At 49.0% G+C, this 18,409-nt stretch overlaps 1 protein-coding gene across 1 annotated transcript in view; it reads right to left on the minus strand.

The window, feature by feature from the left end:
- Nucleotides 1–1,190: 1,190 nt before the first annotated feature.
- Nucleotides 1,191–18,409, minus strand: part of TXNDC16 (thioredoxin domain containing 16) — a 41,334-nt gene continuing 24,115 nt past the window's right edge. The window contains exons 14-20 of the mRNA XM_082317278.1: nucleotides 16,471–16,639; nucleotides 15,695–15,831; nucleotides 10,709–10,793; nucleotides 5,790–5,928; nucleotides 5,018–5,178; nucleotides 3,275–3,465; nucleotides 1,191–1,925 (exon numbers count right to left, since the gene is read on the minus strand). Coding sequence (XP_082173404.1) covers nucleotides 1,642–1,925; nucleotides 3,275–3,465; nucleotides 5,018–5,178; nucleotides 5,790–5,928; nucleotides 10,709–10,793; nucleotides 15,695–15,831; nucleotides 16,471–16,639 — 1,166 coding nt within the window. The 3' untranslated portion in view covers nucleotides 1,191–1,641. The remainder of the gene's footprint in view (nucleotides 1,926–3,274; nucleotides 3,466–5,017; nucleotides 5,179–5,789; nucleotides 5,929–10,708; nucleotides 10,794–15,694; nucleotides 15,832–16,470; nucleotides 16,640–18,409) is intronic.

Genomic DNA, 18,409 nt, shown 5'->3' on the forward strand with positions numbered 1-18,409 from the left:
GAAGACATCCATGACAAAGCCGAATATCGCACTTCACCTCCACCAAGTGGGAGAGCGATGCGGTAACAGCGGTAGCGTCAGGGATCGGATGGGAAACGACCGCCGTACGGCTTGTTGCGCGCAGCGTAACGACATTATCCAGCAGAGGAATGACGGGAATTCACCGAGGATCTGTTCGTGCCCCGACCTACTCCTTCCCTTGGGAATACTCAGCTGCATGGCAGGCTCTGATCTGCATGCTACAGTTTATTACTTTAAATACATACATTTTGGCTCCAAGCCTGTCATTAAGCCCAAAAATGGTCCGTTTCAATTAAGGGCTTCAAGGAGAGCCCAGGACTAATGGTCTATTTCTAGGCATTTCAAAATACTCCCAGTCATGTGGGCTGCTTGCAGGATGAGAAATAGAGACTTTGCAATGCTCTCAGCAGTTCCTTACCATCATTTTTCCCCTCCCCAGTAACTTCAGAGCCGTGAGGAGGAGGATCTGATGTTCTGCAGGCTCAGGTCCTCCAGCAAGGAATGACAGACCTTTTGCTGTCCCTAGGAGATGACCAGAGGCTGGAAAGCCCCTTCCCCAGGCCCTGCATCTCCCCATCTAGATACAGATGTGAAGCAGCTCCATCCTACATCTGGATAGCCTGTTCCCAGCACTGCCAGCCTTTGCCTTCGTCTCTCTCCCCTCGTTCCCAAAGCGCCGGTCTTTCTGCAGACCTCGCTCCCTGCTCCGTCCCCAGCTCAGAAAGCACCGACCTCGCTGCTGTCACTGAGAGCAAAGAAAAATCGAGGCTGCAAATAACCCCCCAGGCTTGTAACCAAGAAAATGCCAGCATTGAGCAAAGCCATCTTCCAACCTGCCTGCCCTTGGGATTTGCTGGAAAATTTTCGTCCCGGCTATTCATGGCTGTTGTGATGACCTGAGGTCTGGCCTTTGTAATAAAACTGCTTTAACCAGATACTCCTGTTACCCGCAAGGATGAACACGCTCATGAATTCCCTTCACAAGCCAGGTGTAAACACAACCGGGTGCCAGTTTAAGCAGCCCTGGAGAGGGTGGCATGCTTGGCCTCCCAGCTCCACATAGTTACAGTGCGGAGGTAATCGCTTTTGGAGAGCAGGGCTGGCCAACACACATCAAGAGAGCTGCTACTGCAACTGTGGGGGAGAGAAATGTGCTTTTTATCCTGGAATCACTCAGCCCTTCCTGCTCGGGGGCAACAAAAAGCGCCTATGTGAGACATATAGAAACTACAGAGTGAGGTTGCGCTGATCTGACTTTTCCAGCGTAGTTCGTGGTGCGGGCGAGCCTCCAGCGCGCAGTGAGCTCACCCCCGGCTCTCCCCCAGCTACGGAGCGGGCTGAGCTCCCTCGCAGCAACCTCCCTGGCTGTGAAATGCAATCCCAACAGTTGGAATGCCAAGGTGTGGGGGGTACGGACACGTTTCTGGCATCAGAAACCACAGCCACTGCAGAACGACCAGCACACTGCAGCAGGGAACTCACACTGAGCCTTAGGGGGTTGTTTTATCCCTTCACCATTAATTTACAGCTAAAAGCACTTCTCTCCTTGGTGTAAAGGCTCACGGAGGGCTGGGAAGTTGAGAGGGTTTTCTGGGTACCGTCCCACATCTTCCGCAGCTCTCAGAGCTCGCTGTGTCTCTTGCCCTGCTTCTCCCTTGCCGCCAGCCTCGGGGCTGTCCCCCGCAGGTCCCTCCCAGGGGACCCGACTTTCTCTGCCTTGGTCTCCTGGGACGGCTCCTCCCGGACAGCAGTGTCCCCTCCCGGGCTTTCGGGCGGGCGCCGCTCCGACGTGTCCCCGCGGCGGTGGGACGTGTGGAGGGCGAGCTCGGGCATGGCCGTCTCCATCATCTGGAGGAAGTCGTACGCAGGGAGAGGCGGCTTCCAGTCTTCTTCAGACAAGGTACCTGAGAAGCGAACACAGCCCCACGTTAGTAAGTGAAGAGTTACGCAGTCCCACTCCACGGACATTTCCTTTTCAAAGGAATTATGGCTTTTTTTGCTTTTCTAGTGCAAGCAAAATTAAAGATCGTTTCTTAAAGATCACCCTCTTTCCTCCAAAACTAATAACGCCAGCCAAATTAAACCAGCCAAGTGGGCATTAATATTTACGGGAGCTGGCCAAGGCTCCCCAAAGGCTATGGGGGTCCCTCTGTCCTCAGACACCCCCACTGCAAAGGTCACACTGGGTGCCTGCCCGCCAGCGGGGGGATGTTTTAGCGTGTTAATGACTGCGCATTACTGTCACACCATTAGCGGTGCGGGGAGACTGCTGTCTACGCGGGGAGGAAGCGGTCCCATTACACAAGGATGCTCATTAATTTATGCTTTTAAGACCGATCGCATGGTTCATAGCACTTAAAAGCTTGGGGAAGGAGGCTGCGATGGCTGGCACAGCCCATCCCTCTGACACCCCCGAAGCTAAGGTCCCTATCCAGAGACCTAAATGACAGCCCCGCGCCTTTAGCAGTGGCGATGGAAAGCAGTGTGGGAGGACGGCTGGCTCACAGGGTTCTGTGTGGGTGAGAAATGGTGTCTTCAGCTCCAGTGAGAGCCTACACACCCTACCTCACCAGGCTCTTGGAAACAACTGCTTTGAAAGGCTCATTTTAAAATTCACAAGGATCAGGCGGAGTCAACCCCATCACCTTTCCGGAGCCTGGAGCAGGCTGGCAGCCGGCAATTCCCGAGATCCCTGTGGCACATTCCTCACAACACATGAGGAAGGCACATCTCTGCTGCCTTCCTCCAAAGCTTCAGCGGGCTGATCAAGGCAGGAGGGATGCAGTGAAAACCTTCACGGTACAAGCCAACCCTTTATGGACCCAAAGACCACAGCAAAGCGCCAGCTTCCTTATCCTCTCCCACCCAAAAAAGTGCTGGAAAAAGCCTAAAGAGCAGCTATTTCTTATGCTGACAGCTGGGAGTCAGGAGATTTTTCATGAGCAAGCTGTGTTTAAGAAGGTCTGTTCGCAAGAACCGGAGAGCACAGCCAGGTTTGGGGATTATCGCGGGGAAGAAATGTCGATTCAGAACTATTCACGCTTGGCTCTGAACATTAAACAGTCCTGAAGCAAACTCGTGAGTGCGGGTATTCTCTTCTGGCTGGACTATTTGTACTTCTCCAAAATGGCATAGCTAGTTTTTCCATCATTAAATTCCAGGACGGACAATCTATTGCACGTAGCATCTTCTCATAAACAGATCAGAGCTAACAGTGCGTGCTTAGGAATGTTACAAACGCGGATCCACTTACTGCTGGGAATCTCCAGTCCTGCTTTTAACTTCTCCAGCCAAGACAAGACGTTCGTTTCAGTGATGGACTGCTCTGGTGGGAATTTGAATACCTGACCCCCGGCATGAAGGTTCACCCAGACGAGAACAGGCAGCGAAGGCACGGTGGCAAAGTACGCCTTCAGGATCCCACGTCCCACTGGAGTCTTCTTCCTGGTGGGAAGAGGAGATTCAACTTGCTCACCAGTGGTTTGGCAGAACAACAGGACTGAGAGCCAAGCGAGCACCAAAGCCCTTGGGCCACATCCAGCAAAGCACACAGTTTGGCCTATGGGACAGCTGTCGAAGCTCGCCGCATTATTTATAAGCTCAATGCCTTAAACAAGCCATTAGCGTCCAACGGAGAGGGAGCGGACAGCAGATTAGACGCGTAAATAAATCCTCGAGCAGGAGGAGCTGGGGCAAACTCTGTAGGAGGGTGTGAAATGTTCTTCACCGTAAGTTTTTAAGAACAGGTGAGACAGGAGTGGGACAGATCTTGCAGCCCACCGTGGTTAACCCCTGTTTGCAGGGAGAGCTACCAGCTCCTTCCAGCCCAGCTCAAGTTCGAGGGGATGGGAAGGCAGGAGGTGATGCAGAGGGCTGTGCTCAGGCGGTCCGGCCCCTGGGTAGCTGCTGGGTGCTTCCCCACAGCCCCAGGAGCTGGAAGGGTAACTTCCCCGAGTGACACAGCAAGCCAAAAGAGGACATCGAGATGGAGGGACAGCGAGCACACGAAGATGCTGAGTCCTTCCGGCACTATTTTCAGGCTGAGAGCGATGCTCGAGGTCTGAGCTGGCTCTCGCCATGGGAATGAGGTCCTCTTTCTAGGACTGTGCTACTCTCTCCGAGCCAACAGTCACATTCTGCCCTCTTTTGTGGCAATGCCCTTTTTCTCTGACAAAGGACAGCTTTTGCTTTCTCAGGAAAGGAGAGCAAAGGCAGATGTGTAGGTGGGGAAGTTCCAGGGGTTCTCGTTTCTTGTGCATTACTGGCAAGCAAATGGTCTTCTCTTTGAAAACATGTGCATTCCCCGTTAGCCGAACTTCAGCCCACGCTGCGAGGCGCTTCCCAGACTTCAAAGCACATTATGATTAAGACAGTGAGGTGTCTGTGGGCTCGGGCAAAACAAACAGAGGCTAAAAATTGAAAACACAACTAGGGAGGGGAGGATTAAAAAAAATCCCCTCTCCTACAACTTCCTATTTCTTAGCTCCTGGATTCATTTTGTTTCTTGAATATTTTTTAAGTCTGCCTTATGGGGCTTCTTCTGGCTGTCCCTTCTTCTGAAAACCTTCTTTCTCCCAGTCAACAATCAGTAATTGCCCTGTTGTGCTTCCTTCTAATTGCTGATGGAAAAATCACCATAAGACACTCCAGGAGGGCAAATTTACTTTTTTTCTCCCACATGTGACAAAAATACAAATAACACCAGAGCCAGGGTCAAGCTACCATGCAATATCTTTGAGAACATTTTACCCTACTGAAAATGATTTCTGCAGTCAATTAAACATTTACTACTTTTACTTGGTCGTGCAATTTTGCAGCTGCCCAGAACGCATACTGAATCGTTGCTAAATGATTTGCTCTCCCAACTCGTGATGACTTCAGCCATCACATCACCAGCTAGACAGCGTTTTCACTAATCGCAGACTCAGCTTTTTATTGCCCTGAAATGCTAAGAACAAGCTAACGGAAAGAAGAAAAGAGGTTTTTACACACTTACAAGTTCAACCAGCAAGCCACAAACTCTTGCGGGGGTCTTCCTTTTGCCAGCTTCAGCATTTCCTTGCTTTCCATCTGACTGATGTCACCATCGCCGAACAAGATGAGGAAGGGCTTTCTGAGTTGCAAGTAGCGGGGCAGATTTTGCACAGTGATTTCTGGCTGCAAGACATCAAAACAAGAAGTTGGAGTTTACGGGGAGGAGAAAGCGGGACAAAATTAGACTTTCTGTCCTTACGCGAGGGATGCAGGGGCTAAGCAAGGCTGTAGGGTCCACGTTGAACGCAAGCAGCTCGAAAACAAGCGTGGGTGCTGGGCTCTTGGTGCACGTCGGAGATGTCTACGCCCAACCCTGCCCATCGCAAGCCAAGTCTGTACGAGCAGCTGTGGGCTCTGAGATGAAGGGGTGTGAGCAGAGAAGGCAGAAGCAAGGCCAGCTCAGCCCAGCTCCATGTGTTATGGCTAGAACCGGTCTCCGAAAGGCAAGTGCAAGAGGCTGGGAGCAGACCCCGCGAGAGGCAAAGCCACCATTGTGCCTATGAGCCCAAGCCAGGCCATCGACTCCCACGAGACCACACAGCAAACAGCAGATTTCTGTCCAGACTGTCTGATCCAAGCCATAAAATTTAAAAACAAATGTAACTCAGCATGATAGAAATAATGAGCAAACATGTTTATTTTGCACAGCTCCACGCTATAATCACTGCTTCTGCAAATGACCTCAATGGAAAAAAGACACTTTTTTTTGGTTTTGTTTTTTTTTTTTTACTTACAAAAACATCCAGCAATTCATATCTGATCATCTGCACCATCTCCTGCGCGCTCTGTTTGGACAGAGCGATGCCTTCCACGCTCCGACCTCCGCTCCTGGCAAGGAGGAGGGCTGGGGGAGACACGGCGTATTTACGGGATCTGAAAAAGAGGGATGAAAGAACTGGCCGGGGGGTTTGGCACGCACCAAATCTGCTGCACGCAGAGCTGGCATCCTCACGGTGAAAAACAGGGATGGGGATGTAGGGGAGGGAAAGAGGCACAGGCATGGAAAGGGTCACGTTCCCCATCCCCTCCAGCCCCTGCACAGTCCTGATCTGATGGAGAGAGACGGGGCTGACGTGTTCCCTTGTCCCCTTCTGAAACAAGCACTTACCCAGCTCGTACCAGACACTAAATATATACACACAAACCCAGCAATTTCTTCTGGAAAAAGACATCAGCGGCTAAATAATAAGAAAAATCCAAAACACAACTGTCTAAACTATTTGCTGGCACTTCTCTTTCATTTTCACACCTAAGGTTAGGTGGTGCAAATACCCACCCAGCGTTTTGCTCTGCCTCCCAAGCCAAGGCAAACAGAAGGTCTTAGACTCCATCCACGGGACACCAACCTACACAAAATAAGCTCCAGGAGATCTGATTTTTGGCTTGGTGAACACAGGCAGAAGTCCAGCCCCACATTAGAGCAACAGACAGAGCCTTGGTGGAGAAGCCAGCTCATCCTTTGTTCCCCAATGTTCTTCTGGTAAGAGGGTTCAAGGGTATTTAAAGAAAAGCTGAGAAGGTGGAAAGAGCAAAAATAGGAGAAGTCTGAGCAATGAAAGGGCAGAGGGTTCACCAAGATGGGAGAGCAAATTTCTGGAAGGTTGAGGAACTTCGGTCCTGAAGGCCCCAGATGTCAGGGCCCAGAGGAAGGGCGCGACGGAGGAAGTCAGCTGCCTCAACAGTTTTTTTGGGGGTGTCTGGAGCTTATTTTTCAAAGGCTGCTGGCAATTTTTCAAAGGCTGAGACACCAGAATTGCTGGGGAAGTGAGTGAGGTGTAAGGACATTTTGGGTTGTGGAGATGCGGAGGTGGAAAGCCTTTGATTCCTTTTTCAAAAGTAATCTGGTCCATCTTTTTTTTTTTTTTTCCCCATATGAGAAAGATGCAACGCAGACCCAGCCTACTGCAGAACAAACTACTTATTTTTAATGAAAGGCAGCTCATAGAAAAGTCATGTTACAACCCATTGCACTTCCCTCCACAGTTTGCTCAGGCAAGTTCAGTTTGGACATTTACTTTAGCAATTCTGAATGGGATGGAGAATTGTTCAAATTTGCTTTAAAAATCTCAGCGTTTGGTGTTTTAGGTCACCAATGACAAAGCGAGTGGAGGGAACTGCAGATAACACATTTCCATGATGTTCAGCTCATACATAGGCTGAACTGGAAATAATATCTGTCTGGAAATAATACACCCACTGCAAATTTCGAAGCGGCACCCCAGATCTGCACTGATGTCTTGATAAAGAGCAGCAGTAATGAATGACCTTGGACTTCCCTGAGGCCTTCAAATGTTGTGAATCCTGTTGCTAAACTGTTCTTGGATTTATCCGAGCCATTTCGGTTTCATTTTGCAGTATCCTCTGCTTTTTTAAATTTATCTTTGTCAGTCCGGCCCTGAGCTAAGCTTTCCCCTTTCTGCCCAGAATCCCAAGCTCCACCAGTCAAGGGAGTTGAGTTTTGCATTTCTGGTCATGGCTGGGAATCCTCTGATCTATTAGGAAGGTCCTTAACTTTCCTCTCTGATGTTTTTCAAATTAACCTGTATTTGCCATTGATTAAGAATGGTAAAACCCTAGAAAAGTTTTAAATTCAGGGATTTTGAACTTCTCAAACTTGCACAGGTTTTAAAGGGACTCTGGTTGGTCATGTCTCAGAGCAGGTAAGGACTCTTGCCCCCTATGTCTAAATACATCAACTTGTGCAGCAGCCTTTGATAAGGGCGTTTGTTATATACTGCCAGAAAACCAACACATTCCCCATCTAATAGCTAGAGTCCACCCTGAAATCACTTCTCATCTTACTGGTACCAAGTGGTTGTATTGTTGCTTACAACAGCTTTTTATTTATACAGCAGGGGCATTCGATGGGTAATGAGAGACTTGCATTTAAATCAAAAACATCTGCAAACAAATACTTGGCAGGAATCTATGACATCGAAGTATTTGAGAAATAAATAACGACTTCATTCAAAGCAATTCTTCCTTAACACTTTTTTTTTTTTTGTCCGTTAGTTACCAACTGAGCAGGTGCTTGCTGAGCAAACAGTTTTGCTAACAACATTCTTTGTGTATTTTGTATACCTTTTTCTCTGGGTAGAGGGGACTCAGCTTTCGGTGACCTGGGAGCCACAAGCATTTCCTCCTCGAGCGTTTAGCAGAATGGCTTTGCTTTTCTTAAGAAGGGAAGTGAGCCTGGCTCTTGCATAAGGAATTCCTGTAAGTGTTTACTTTCTACTTACAGTTGAGAAAAGGACCATCTACAGTAGCTTCACCCACAAATCACAGCCAAAAGACAAACTTGGCAGAATGAATATCTGTATAAACTGTATTAACTATTCCAACTAAACAGGAGCATGCTGCAGACCGTGGCTGGAGCAGGAGGATGGAGGTGGATTCTTCCATGTGTCATTGCCGAGAAAACACAGGCTTTTTCTCCTGGTATCTTGCTTTGTAAGATCACCCTGCCCTCCTTTGCTTTCCTTCCTTCTATCAGCTGGGCTGAGATCCTCAGGGGAGAAAAGTCTTTTAGCTTGGGGGGTCAGGTTTTTCTCCCTGATGCTGCTGGTTGAGACTTTGGTACCTGCTATCGCCCAGCGGTTGCCCACCTCAGCGCTCAACAAGCCCAGCACTGCCTCACCTCTAAGACCCGACCACGGCTGCTGCTTTGAGCACAGTTTGGTTAACAGAGATGTACTACCAAGATATCTGCGCTTTTATTCCCCGTGCATACCACAAAAATGCCCGCGTCTCATCAGACACGCTAGAGATGCATTCCCTCTGTAAGAAATTAATGAAAATAATTCACTGTTACATTACTGGCTGTTAAACCCACACCTGGAAAACAGGCCAAGGACCTTCTGGGATTTTTAAGTCTGCCATGATAGGTAATTCCTGATGGAAATGAGATGCCAGGACAAGCCAAAGATTCCCCTTGGATCTAGCTGCATTTATAGGCACTGAAGCAGCTCTCACGGTCTAATCCAAAGCACTTTGCCCCTTGCTGGAGTGAGTCTTAACGACACAGTTAAGTGCCCGGACTGATACGTGCTCAGATCCCATTAGCTCCAATGTGGCTTCAAGTTAGGGCCACAATTGATGCTCTTATTCAATCACGAATTGACCAAGAAAGCCTTGGCTTTGCCTTTACCATATTTGCAGGAGGAAGGCTGCCAGATTCTTCCAGCAGTCTTCCTCCAGAAAGAGGGTGCACCTCCCCAAAGCTCTGTCTGGAAATGGTGATAATGTCTTGCTCTTGCCAAGGGGAGGGAAACGGGTGGGCACATCTTTCAAGGAAAAAAACAACCACGGTAAGATTAACTGGTGAAACGATAGAGGTAGGTTCTTCCCTATCCTTGGCAGTTGCAAACACCTCGCAGCCAGATGCGAGTGCCCACCGGGAAGCTGGATGAGACCAAAGGGGTTTAACGCCTTTCACAGTGCTGCAGAAAGGCAATCTGCTCCACGCCAAAGCAGCTCCATGGAAAGACAGCATTTATTTCAGGGCTTTCAAACCATTTTCCAGCACCCAGACACAACGCCCACTCCACCGCTAGCCAAGGAGTCCTTGGGACAAAGCCAGCAGTCACAAGCAGCCTCTCTTTTGACTGCTCTTGGCAACTGGGGGCAACCATCAGAGCAAGACTCACATTTACACCCCTGGCTTTGCAGCAATCCCCTTACACTCCCCTTCCCCATCCCCACCTCAGCAGGCACATTCCCAGCATCAGGGCAGGGAAGAGGAGACAAGAATCATAGAATCATAGAATCACAGAATCCTAAAGGTTGGAAAAGACCTTTAAGATCATTGAGTCCAACCGTTAACCCAGCACTGCCAAGCCCACCACTAAACCATGTCCTCAAGCACCACATCTATCCGTTGTTTAAATCCCCCCAGGGATGGGGACTCAGCCCCTGCCCTGGGCAGCCTGGGCCAGGCCCTGACAGCCCTTTGGGGGAAGAAGTTTTTCCCAATACCCAACCCAAACCTGCCCTGGCGCAGCTGGAGGCCGTTCCCTCTCGTCCCATCGCTTGTTCCTGGGGAGCAGAGACCGACCCCCCCGGCTCCAGCCTCCTTTCAGGCCGTTGCAGAGAGCGATGAGGGCTCCCCTCAGCCTCCTCTTCTCCAGGCTGAGCCCCCCCAGCTCCCCCAGCCGCTCCTCATAAGACTTATGAGAAGGTGAAGGGACTGCAGAAAGAGGAAGACCAGTAACAACTCGTCACTTCTTCCTGATGGAAAGAGAAGGCCAGAACTGTTTTTTCTACCTCTCACACTGATCCTAGCTATAAGGTAGGTATCATCTTTCCAGTTTGGTCCTGTTTGTATGAGGAACCCAACAGACGCATGGGGGGCTGGCACAGCTGGAGGACCAAAAATACCTGGAGTGAACTTGAACAGCACGAAGGGAGATGACAGTTCATTATACCAGGGCTAAATGAGTTGACCATGGACAGGTTGTAAATCCGTGGCAGAGCCAGGGCTACATCTCTCTCTGGCTGAAACCTGACCTATGTCTCTACAGGACTAAGCCACTCGTAGCTGTTTGGGGCTGCTGCTAAACACTCTGCATGGCCAGCAACACTTGCTCTAGGCATTGGCTTTCGCTAAATGCAGATCGGTTTGAATTCGCACCAAAGAAAAAGAGAAACAACTTACAAAGCCAAGGCATCATCTTCAAAATACATCCCCGTTGTAACATGGCCAGTTAAGATGTTTCCTGCCTCTTCGAAAGCTTTCCTGGCTGTAAAAAAGCCAAAGATACAAAAATAAACAACAGAAAGAGAAGTGTCAGCTTCCTCCTGGAAACCAAATGGCTCTCTGCATACAGAACACCCTCCCACAGCACACTGTCAGCTGGGAACAAAACTACGATTAGAGGCTCATGAGAAATGGATGCGTCTCATGGCCGCAGGCTACGGGAGGAGGAGTTGGCAGCGGCCAAAAGGATTGGAAGGAAAGTTCCTATTATGAGAACAGTATTTGCTCTTTAGCCACCAGCACTGCGTTTCGAGGATCTGCATGACAGAGGCACTGATGGAAAATGAAATGCCTTTAAGTACTTAAAGTCCACAAGTGTTCTTAGAAACAGGAGATCAATTGTAAGTTTAAATAGAAATCTTATAAATCCCAGGGACCTTTTGGAAATGACTGAAGATGACTTAACTGGAGTACTGCTAAATGCCCAGCAGGTAAAGCAACCTCTCCCCCAAGCGTCTTTTGGTTTTATCCAGTTCCTCAGAGCAGGCAGGGTCTGTTACAGGCATCCAGCAAGGACAGGGAGGCTCAAAAAGCTAAATGCCTTGCAGAAACAGCGAGCTCCACCGCTTTGTGCAGCTGCAAAGAGAGGGCAGCACCTCCGCCGTCGCAGCTCGGCATAAACCCACGTGCAGTGGCTGCACCGCTTGCCTTACCGAGCCAGCGAGGGCAGGCAGAGGGTGGAGAGGAAAGGACAGGCTTGGGGCTCTCTTGATCCATCACAGCTGAATTTATCCGTGCTGAGAGACTGAGAGCAGAGCCCCAGAATGAAGCTGACTCCAGAGCTGGTTTGCGCCCTTATAAAACATCCTCGGTTTTAGGCAGCTGGATCCACGGGAGAGGCAAGCTTTGTGAGAACGTGCAAGCCATAGGGCGCGAGCTTCTAAAATCCAGTTAGAGATCAGAGATCAAAACTGCTGCCGCCAAAGGTAGGGTGAAAATGGGATGGATTTCAACACCATCACCACCCCCGCTTTGTATTGAGCAATCGAAAGCAACAAAAAAGGCTCTTCCGACTTAAGAAAAGTGAGAAATCACACTCTTTGGAGAAGCCAGGTTTTCCCAAGAGTTAAGGTTACATCTTGGAAACAGCCATGATATATGTTGCTTTAAAACTTAAATAAGACCTCATTCAGATGCTATTTAGTGTTCCTCATAACGTTCACCGTCATATCACAACTGGCCAGCCCAAGCTCTTGGGACCGGTGACTCAGACCTCAATAGACCGAGGCTGGCTCACAACTGGTCACTTTTTGGTTCTTTGCCTCCTGCTTTCCAGCTACTCTCAAAGCTGTATTTTCCATTGTGTTGCCCTGGAACCACAGGGACCACAAACTTTCCTTTATTTTCCTTGCCAAATGGAAGCTTAGATCCTTAAAGGAGTGGCTCATTGAGGCTTCAGACACTGTAGGAAACAACACACATACAACAAAGCTGGTGACACAGCTTGGCTGGTTCATCTTGTGATATAGAGAAACCACCTTTGGATGGGTTTGACGTTGGTTGGCAGCTCTTTGGTCACTTGATTTTACCAGTGTCGAAAGAAAAGCAACCTGTAGGACCCGCTGATGAGGATCACGGAGAACTTCACCAACAAACCCCTTGTGAAATTGTCCATGTCCCAGCTACTGGAGAAAAGGACGCGGGGCAGACCATCAGCCCGCCCTGTGCCATCAGGCACTAAAGGACACAGCCTGGCACGGAAAGAGCAGGCCTACATCCAAACTTCCTCAGGAGAGCACTTCTACAGGCATTTAACTTTAAAGGCTCACTTGAGACGTAAGCCCGTGTTGAAGCGCTGCCCTGCAGCGTCCCTGCCTGCAGGAATTCTCTCCTAAATCACGACAACCTTCAGCAGAGTCCAGGCTTACTCCTTTCGTCAGGGTCATTCCTGATGAGATCTTCCCTCCCTATCACACTTCCAAATTTTTCCGTACTTTGGGGACTGTGCCAGACCCAGAGCCACGCACCAGCCTTCATTTCTCAACAGCTCACAGCGACGGTCTCTTAGCTCTGTGCAAGAAACCCCCAAATTCACACGGCTCCACTACAGCCACGAAGCCCTTCTAAAGATGCTATTTAAATATTTTCTAGTGAATTAGTTCCCCCTGAGAGCACAGTTTTAATCCCCACAGGGCCCGATCATGCGCTGCAGCACACGCCTCGAGCTGGAATCCCAGCCGCCTTCCACGACAGCGGCCGGGAATTGCAGAAGCGCAGCTTCGCTGCAGTATTTGGGAACAAGAAGGAATAAATCTGCCAGATGAGGAAGGGCCTACAGCTCCTGTAGAGTTTTCAGAGGCAGGATCTGAGCACGACCCTTTATCCCTCTAGCAGAAGGCATCTCATGAAACCATGCTCTCCAGCAGCACCTGTAGCATCTTTGCACGCCTTCTTCACTGGGTTTACACCGATGATGGCAAGCCCTACGATGTTACCAGAGCTTAGCAGAACACAGGTATATTTTTAAACATTTGCTGCATGGTTTAGGACAGAGTGTTGCTTCCAAGTATGCTTCCAGTTTCTGCATAGCAAACAATTTTCTCTCCTATAAACTCTTCAAGTTTCCAGCAAAATGCTCGTTCATTGCCCTACTAATGCCATTCACTTCTTTGTAATAAATCTTAATTATCATTTTTGTGACAAGCCTCTTTTAGCTCAGACCCACTGAAGGGCTTCTTAACATAGTTCTGAAGCAAAGCGTTGGAAAAAATCCAGGGCTTTATTTAACTGGACATCTCGCTGCTCTGTTTCAGTTAACTAGAAATGGCAATGACACAGCACGTTGCTGGTTCAGGTTAGAACAGGAATTCTTGCTGGGAGAAAAACATTGGAAATTCCAGATAAGTCCGCAGGCTGATAAGAGCAGCAATGTGGTTTCCCTGGCTCTGGCCTGGGTTTGGTGCCAGAACAACTGGCTCGTTTTCTGCTCCCTCGGGTCGCTCTGCCTGACGCTGGACCACCCCTCAGGCTACAGGCGGTGAGAGCACCACGTACCTCATCTCCCTCGGCATCTGCGGCTGAGTTACCCCAGGCTGCGGATGCCGTGCCAGACGGCAGACTGAGTGTGCCCCGAGGGAAGAGGCAATCTTGCGGGCTCCGCACCCAGCCGTCTGGCAACCTCCAAGACTCTTGTTTGCACGGAAGGAAATCAGCTTCTCCTACAGAGGAAAGAGTCTGAGCTCACGCGTCCAGGGGATCCAGGCAGGTTCCTTCCGTGAACCCCTCTCACCGTCCCCGTGTTGCCCGAGGTCCTCTCATGGGGCTTAATCCAGGCTCCACCACTGCAGAGAGTGGAAGATGTGGAATAGAGGGGAGATTTTGGAGCTCAGATGATGAAAACCAGGCAGAAATGGGCTAAAGTTTTTTTGAGATCAAGAAGATTTTCTGCTATATTTAACAGACCTAGACCCTCCAGAAGAAGGCAGGCATATTAGCTGTCAGCTGGCTCGGTGAACACAGCCCAAGTGTTTTCTGGCTGGTTCCAGACATTTTGTCTTTACCTCTGAGCACAGTGGATTCCCTCTGGACCTCTTCATGTGAGAAAGCAGCTTGGTTTGCATTTAACCAAAGTTTACAGGCACAACAGAACTTCAAAATGAAAAATAATCTGAAATGTTGATCTTAAGACAGATTAGAAAATTCTCCTTTTTTAATGCAGTAATTCCCAGGGGTAGCTGGTAACTGAGAGACCGTGGGGTTGGAAGGTCCTAGCTCCCCACTGTGGATTTGACTGAAGCATGACATGATGTTGCCTTTCCAGCCTGACTTCATTCCCTCTCCCTTGTTAACCTGTATGATTGTCACACGAAATATCACCGTAGCTCTCGGGTCAATTTTCCCATCTTTCAGAAAGGCTGTGGAAACCCAATGGATCCTGGGTGACAGCTACTGCACGCAACGAATGCTACTGGAGCTGCACCCTGTGCAGCAGGCCAGGGAGGGAGAGCGTGACTGCTCCAAATTTCAGCTGCTGGCCAGGACTATACTGACCGAGACTACAAAGTGAGACAAATTCAAACAAGTTCAGAACACTCCTTCCAGCAACTTTGCTGAGCATTTCTAGCTGATGTCCACCAATCTGGGGCCTGTGCCCACCTATTTCCAAGTCCACAAGTGGATTTCATTGAGTTATTCTCATTTCGTTCCTTTTGATGTAAGAAATTTGTATTTTACCTTATTGCTGCTTTGCTTTTTTTTTAAAAAAAAAAAGAGTTTGGATTGTGTGTTGGTTGCAAGGACTGGGACTACCACATTTGCAGGAGGAGAAGTCAGCAAGATAATTATCAATCCAACAGTGGAAAGGGCTTTCTTGAAGAAAGGGTATGTTATGACATGTTGTACATGGACTACAAGAAGAGGCTGATGGATCTGGGCTCGTTCAGCCAGAAGCTAAGAGGGGATTTAATGGCAGCCTACAACTACTTTGAAGGGGACTCATAAAGAAGACAGAGCCAAACTCCTCACGGTAAGGGGCAGGAGATACAACAGGGACAACAGGCACAAACTGTGGCTTGGGAAGTTCAGATTGGACATCTGCAAAAATTTCTTTGCAGAGGCAGGTCACCCAGGGCACTGTTGGTCTGTACTGCGCCAAGCACCGTGTCTCAGTCTCTGTCGGGGCTGTCAGATGCTACCACGCTGGGTGCAGTAAACGGGCCTGGCAGCTGAATGTCCTCTGAGCCAGGACACGGACCTTCGGTCCCACATCTGGAATCACCCGCTATCTTCTTCTTGCAAAACTAAAAAGGGTGGTGCCAGGCAGGCTGTGCTGTGAGCACACACGCTTAGAGAAAATGAAACACGGAGGAACTTCCAAGCACCTGGAGTCATCCCTCTCCCATCAGGAATGAAGCTGAGTCCTTAACCCACAAATACCACACTAACCTTCATTCGTGGCTGTGCTAAATACTCCTAGAAGCGAAGTGTGGTGATAGGATGACAGCTCAGATGGAAACTCTCCTCTTAAATATCTTTCTGCTTCATCAATTGTGGCCAGCTTCAGAGGGCAGGAAACTCGGCTCCTACGGAGAGGCAGAGAAACACCATGGGCTGCCGCCTTTTTCACTTTTGGGATGAAGAGACAAAAGGGCAACGTCAATCCAGCAATGCCCCAACCCAATATGACCACCGTTATGCCTCACTAGAGCGAAAAAATCAGTTGCCTGTGAAGGAGGTATTTAAAAGCCGGGGAGATGTGGTGCTGAGGGCCATGGTTTAGTGGTGGGCTTGGCAGTGCTGGGTTAACGGTTGGACTCAATGATCTTAAGGGTCTTTTCCAACCTTAACAATTCTGTGATTCTAAGGACGGACAACACCTAGTCACAGACAGGTACCTAAGCTGGGTATGGGGAAGAGGGAACAGCCCTGAGCCAAACTGGTTGCTCTGAGAGCCTTGGGATCCCCATTAAAAATAACAGAAGGAATTCCAGCAAAGAGAGAGGGACAGTGACAACAGATGGATGCACTGTCCAAGAACAGATGGTCCCTGACGTTGAAAAGCACAAAAAGTTACTAAGCTAATTTCCAAACTAGGTCTACAATCAGATCTGACATTATTTTTTCGAAAAAGGATTTCCATTACACAGGCCGTGAGGTATCCAGAACATCACCCAGCAGCTGTGCCAGTCTTACTGTGCGGGAACTCACTAAAAGACACTTACAGCATGATGAAGCTGGTCAGCTCTTCGGTCCCCCACATGCCATCGTACATCACCGCTCGCTCTCCCCTCTCGTAAATCTTGATGGTAGGAAACTGAGTGACATTCTCCGCTGTGCAAACGCCAGGCCAGTCCCAGCAGTTTACCCGAGAGAGCAAAACCCCCTGAGTTCCTAGAGTGGAAAACAAATACGTATAAATAACATGTGAAAAAAAAAAATAAAAGGTTGAAAAAGAGAGCTTTTTGTGAGCTTCTTTGGATATTATCAGATATATATGTATTGACGCTGCCAGAGCTCCTATTTGCTTTGGCATGCATCCTCCAGGGCTGGATCCTAACGTACTGCAGGCACATGGAGCGAGCCCAGGCGGGCTACCGCTGAGAAGTTCCTGGACCGCTCCTGGAGTCAAATGCCGCTTTGTGTGGGCAGGATGTCAAAATCCAGCCCCAAATACACCATTCCTCTGAGTACAGGCTGTCTCCCTCTTGAAATCATTCATGGATATGCGTTACACTTTTGAGCATAATAGTAACTATTTCCAGCCTGTGAATGTATTAAAGACCCCAGGAGGTGTGGATTGATCCAAAGTACGGACCACGGAGAGAATAAACTCAGGGAAGTGGTAGGATGCACTTCTCAGAAGGAAATTCCCAGAGACATTCACATCTGGCTGGTTACTCAAAGGAATACCATGAAACCCTGAGGCAACTGTCCAGGAGCATAAAAGGCAGTAAGGAAAGGTACTGGAAATACCTCAGGAATAAGGCCAAGACAAAGAAACGACACAGGCCCTTACTTACAGGAAAGAGGGAAGATAAAGCTTGGCATGGAGGAGGCTGATGCATTCAAGGGTTTTTCATTTATTAAGGTGTCCAGTATTAAAAAGTGTTTGTTCTACCTCAAGCATGGAGCCCAATACACAAGGAGCAGTTAAAGGTCATGTAAACACGATAGATGTAATAGAAGCTGGCAGTCTGACGGCATTCACCCTATCCTACCTATGCAAGCTGCTCATCTCCAAGCCACTAGCAGGTACCTTTAGGACCTTAAGAAAGAACCTGGGGTCTCACAGGTAAGGGAGAGGGAAAGGGAGAGCACTTGGGAATTACAGAGCAGGCAGTCCAGCTTTGGTTCCTGGTACTAAAAAAGCTTTTTACGGGTCTCACCAAAGTGATAAACTCCAGGGGTTCATAAGCAGTGAAACAAATGAAGGCTGGTTCCCTGCATGGTCTCCATGAGCCCTAGACACAGTGCCTGCAGCTCCAGCATCTCCTTATCAGCCTTTCTTTCATCTGCAGGTTGGGCGATGACCAGCACACGCTGCTGCTGGTCCACAGCTAAGCCTGTGCTAACCAGCTGGCAGGTGAACCATCACCGGCTTCACTAGCCACCACCTCTTGGTTGCCAGCCTCGCCTAACCTGCCTCCTACCTACTTGCAGGCTTGACCAAGGACAGCAGGGCTGCGTACAGTCCTCAGGCCATACGTTGTCCGTGCCCACTGCAGGAATGCCATATCTCAGAAATCTTCATGCCTTCCCTAAACTTGTTTGTACAGGATTCATGAGCTACATGGGAAAGATGGGGTGAAACCTAGAGACAAGCAGACACATGGAGGCAGATCATTGCAAAGTGTCCTTCAGAAACCAGGGTCAGGGCAGGTGATGAGGATTTCTCAAGCGTACGGCAGATCAAACCAGCCAAGATTTCTTCTCTGTCTGATTCTGATCACTCTTTTCATTTGATTCTGATCACTATTTTCATTAAAGGCCTGGCCGATGGAATAAAACACACACAGCCAATCTGCAAATGATCCCAAGCCCAGAGGGGCAGAAAGCAATTTGAAGGGCAAAGTGTAACACCAGAGGCATTCTGTATGAGAAGCAGGATGCGCAGGTACCATCAGCACTGCAGAAAAGGGCAAAGCTCATTCTGGGATGAAT

Source organism: Platalea leucorodia (genome assembly GCF_965183815.1).
Source record: "Platalea leucorodia genome assembly, chromosome: 7".
NCBI lineage: Eukaryota > Metazoa > Chordata > Aves > Pelecaniformes > Threskiornithidae > Platalea > Platalea leucorodia.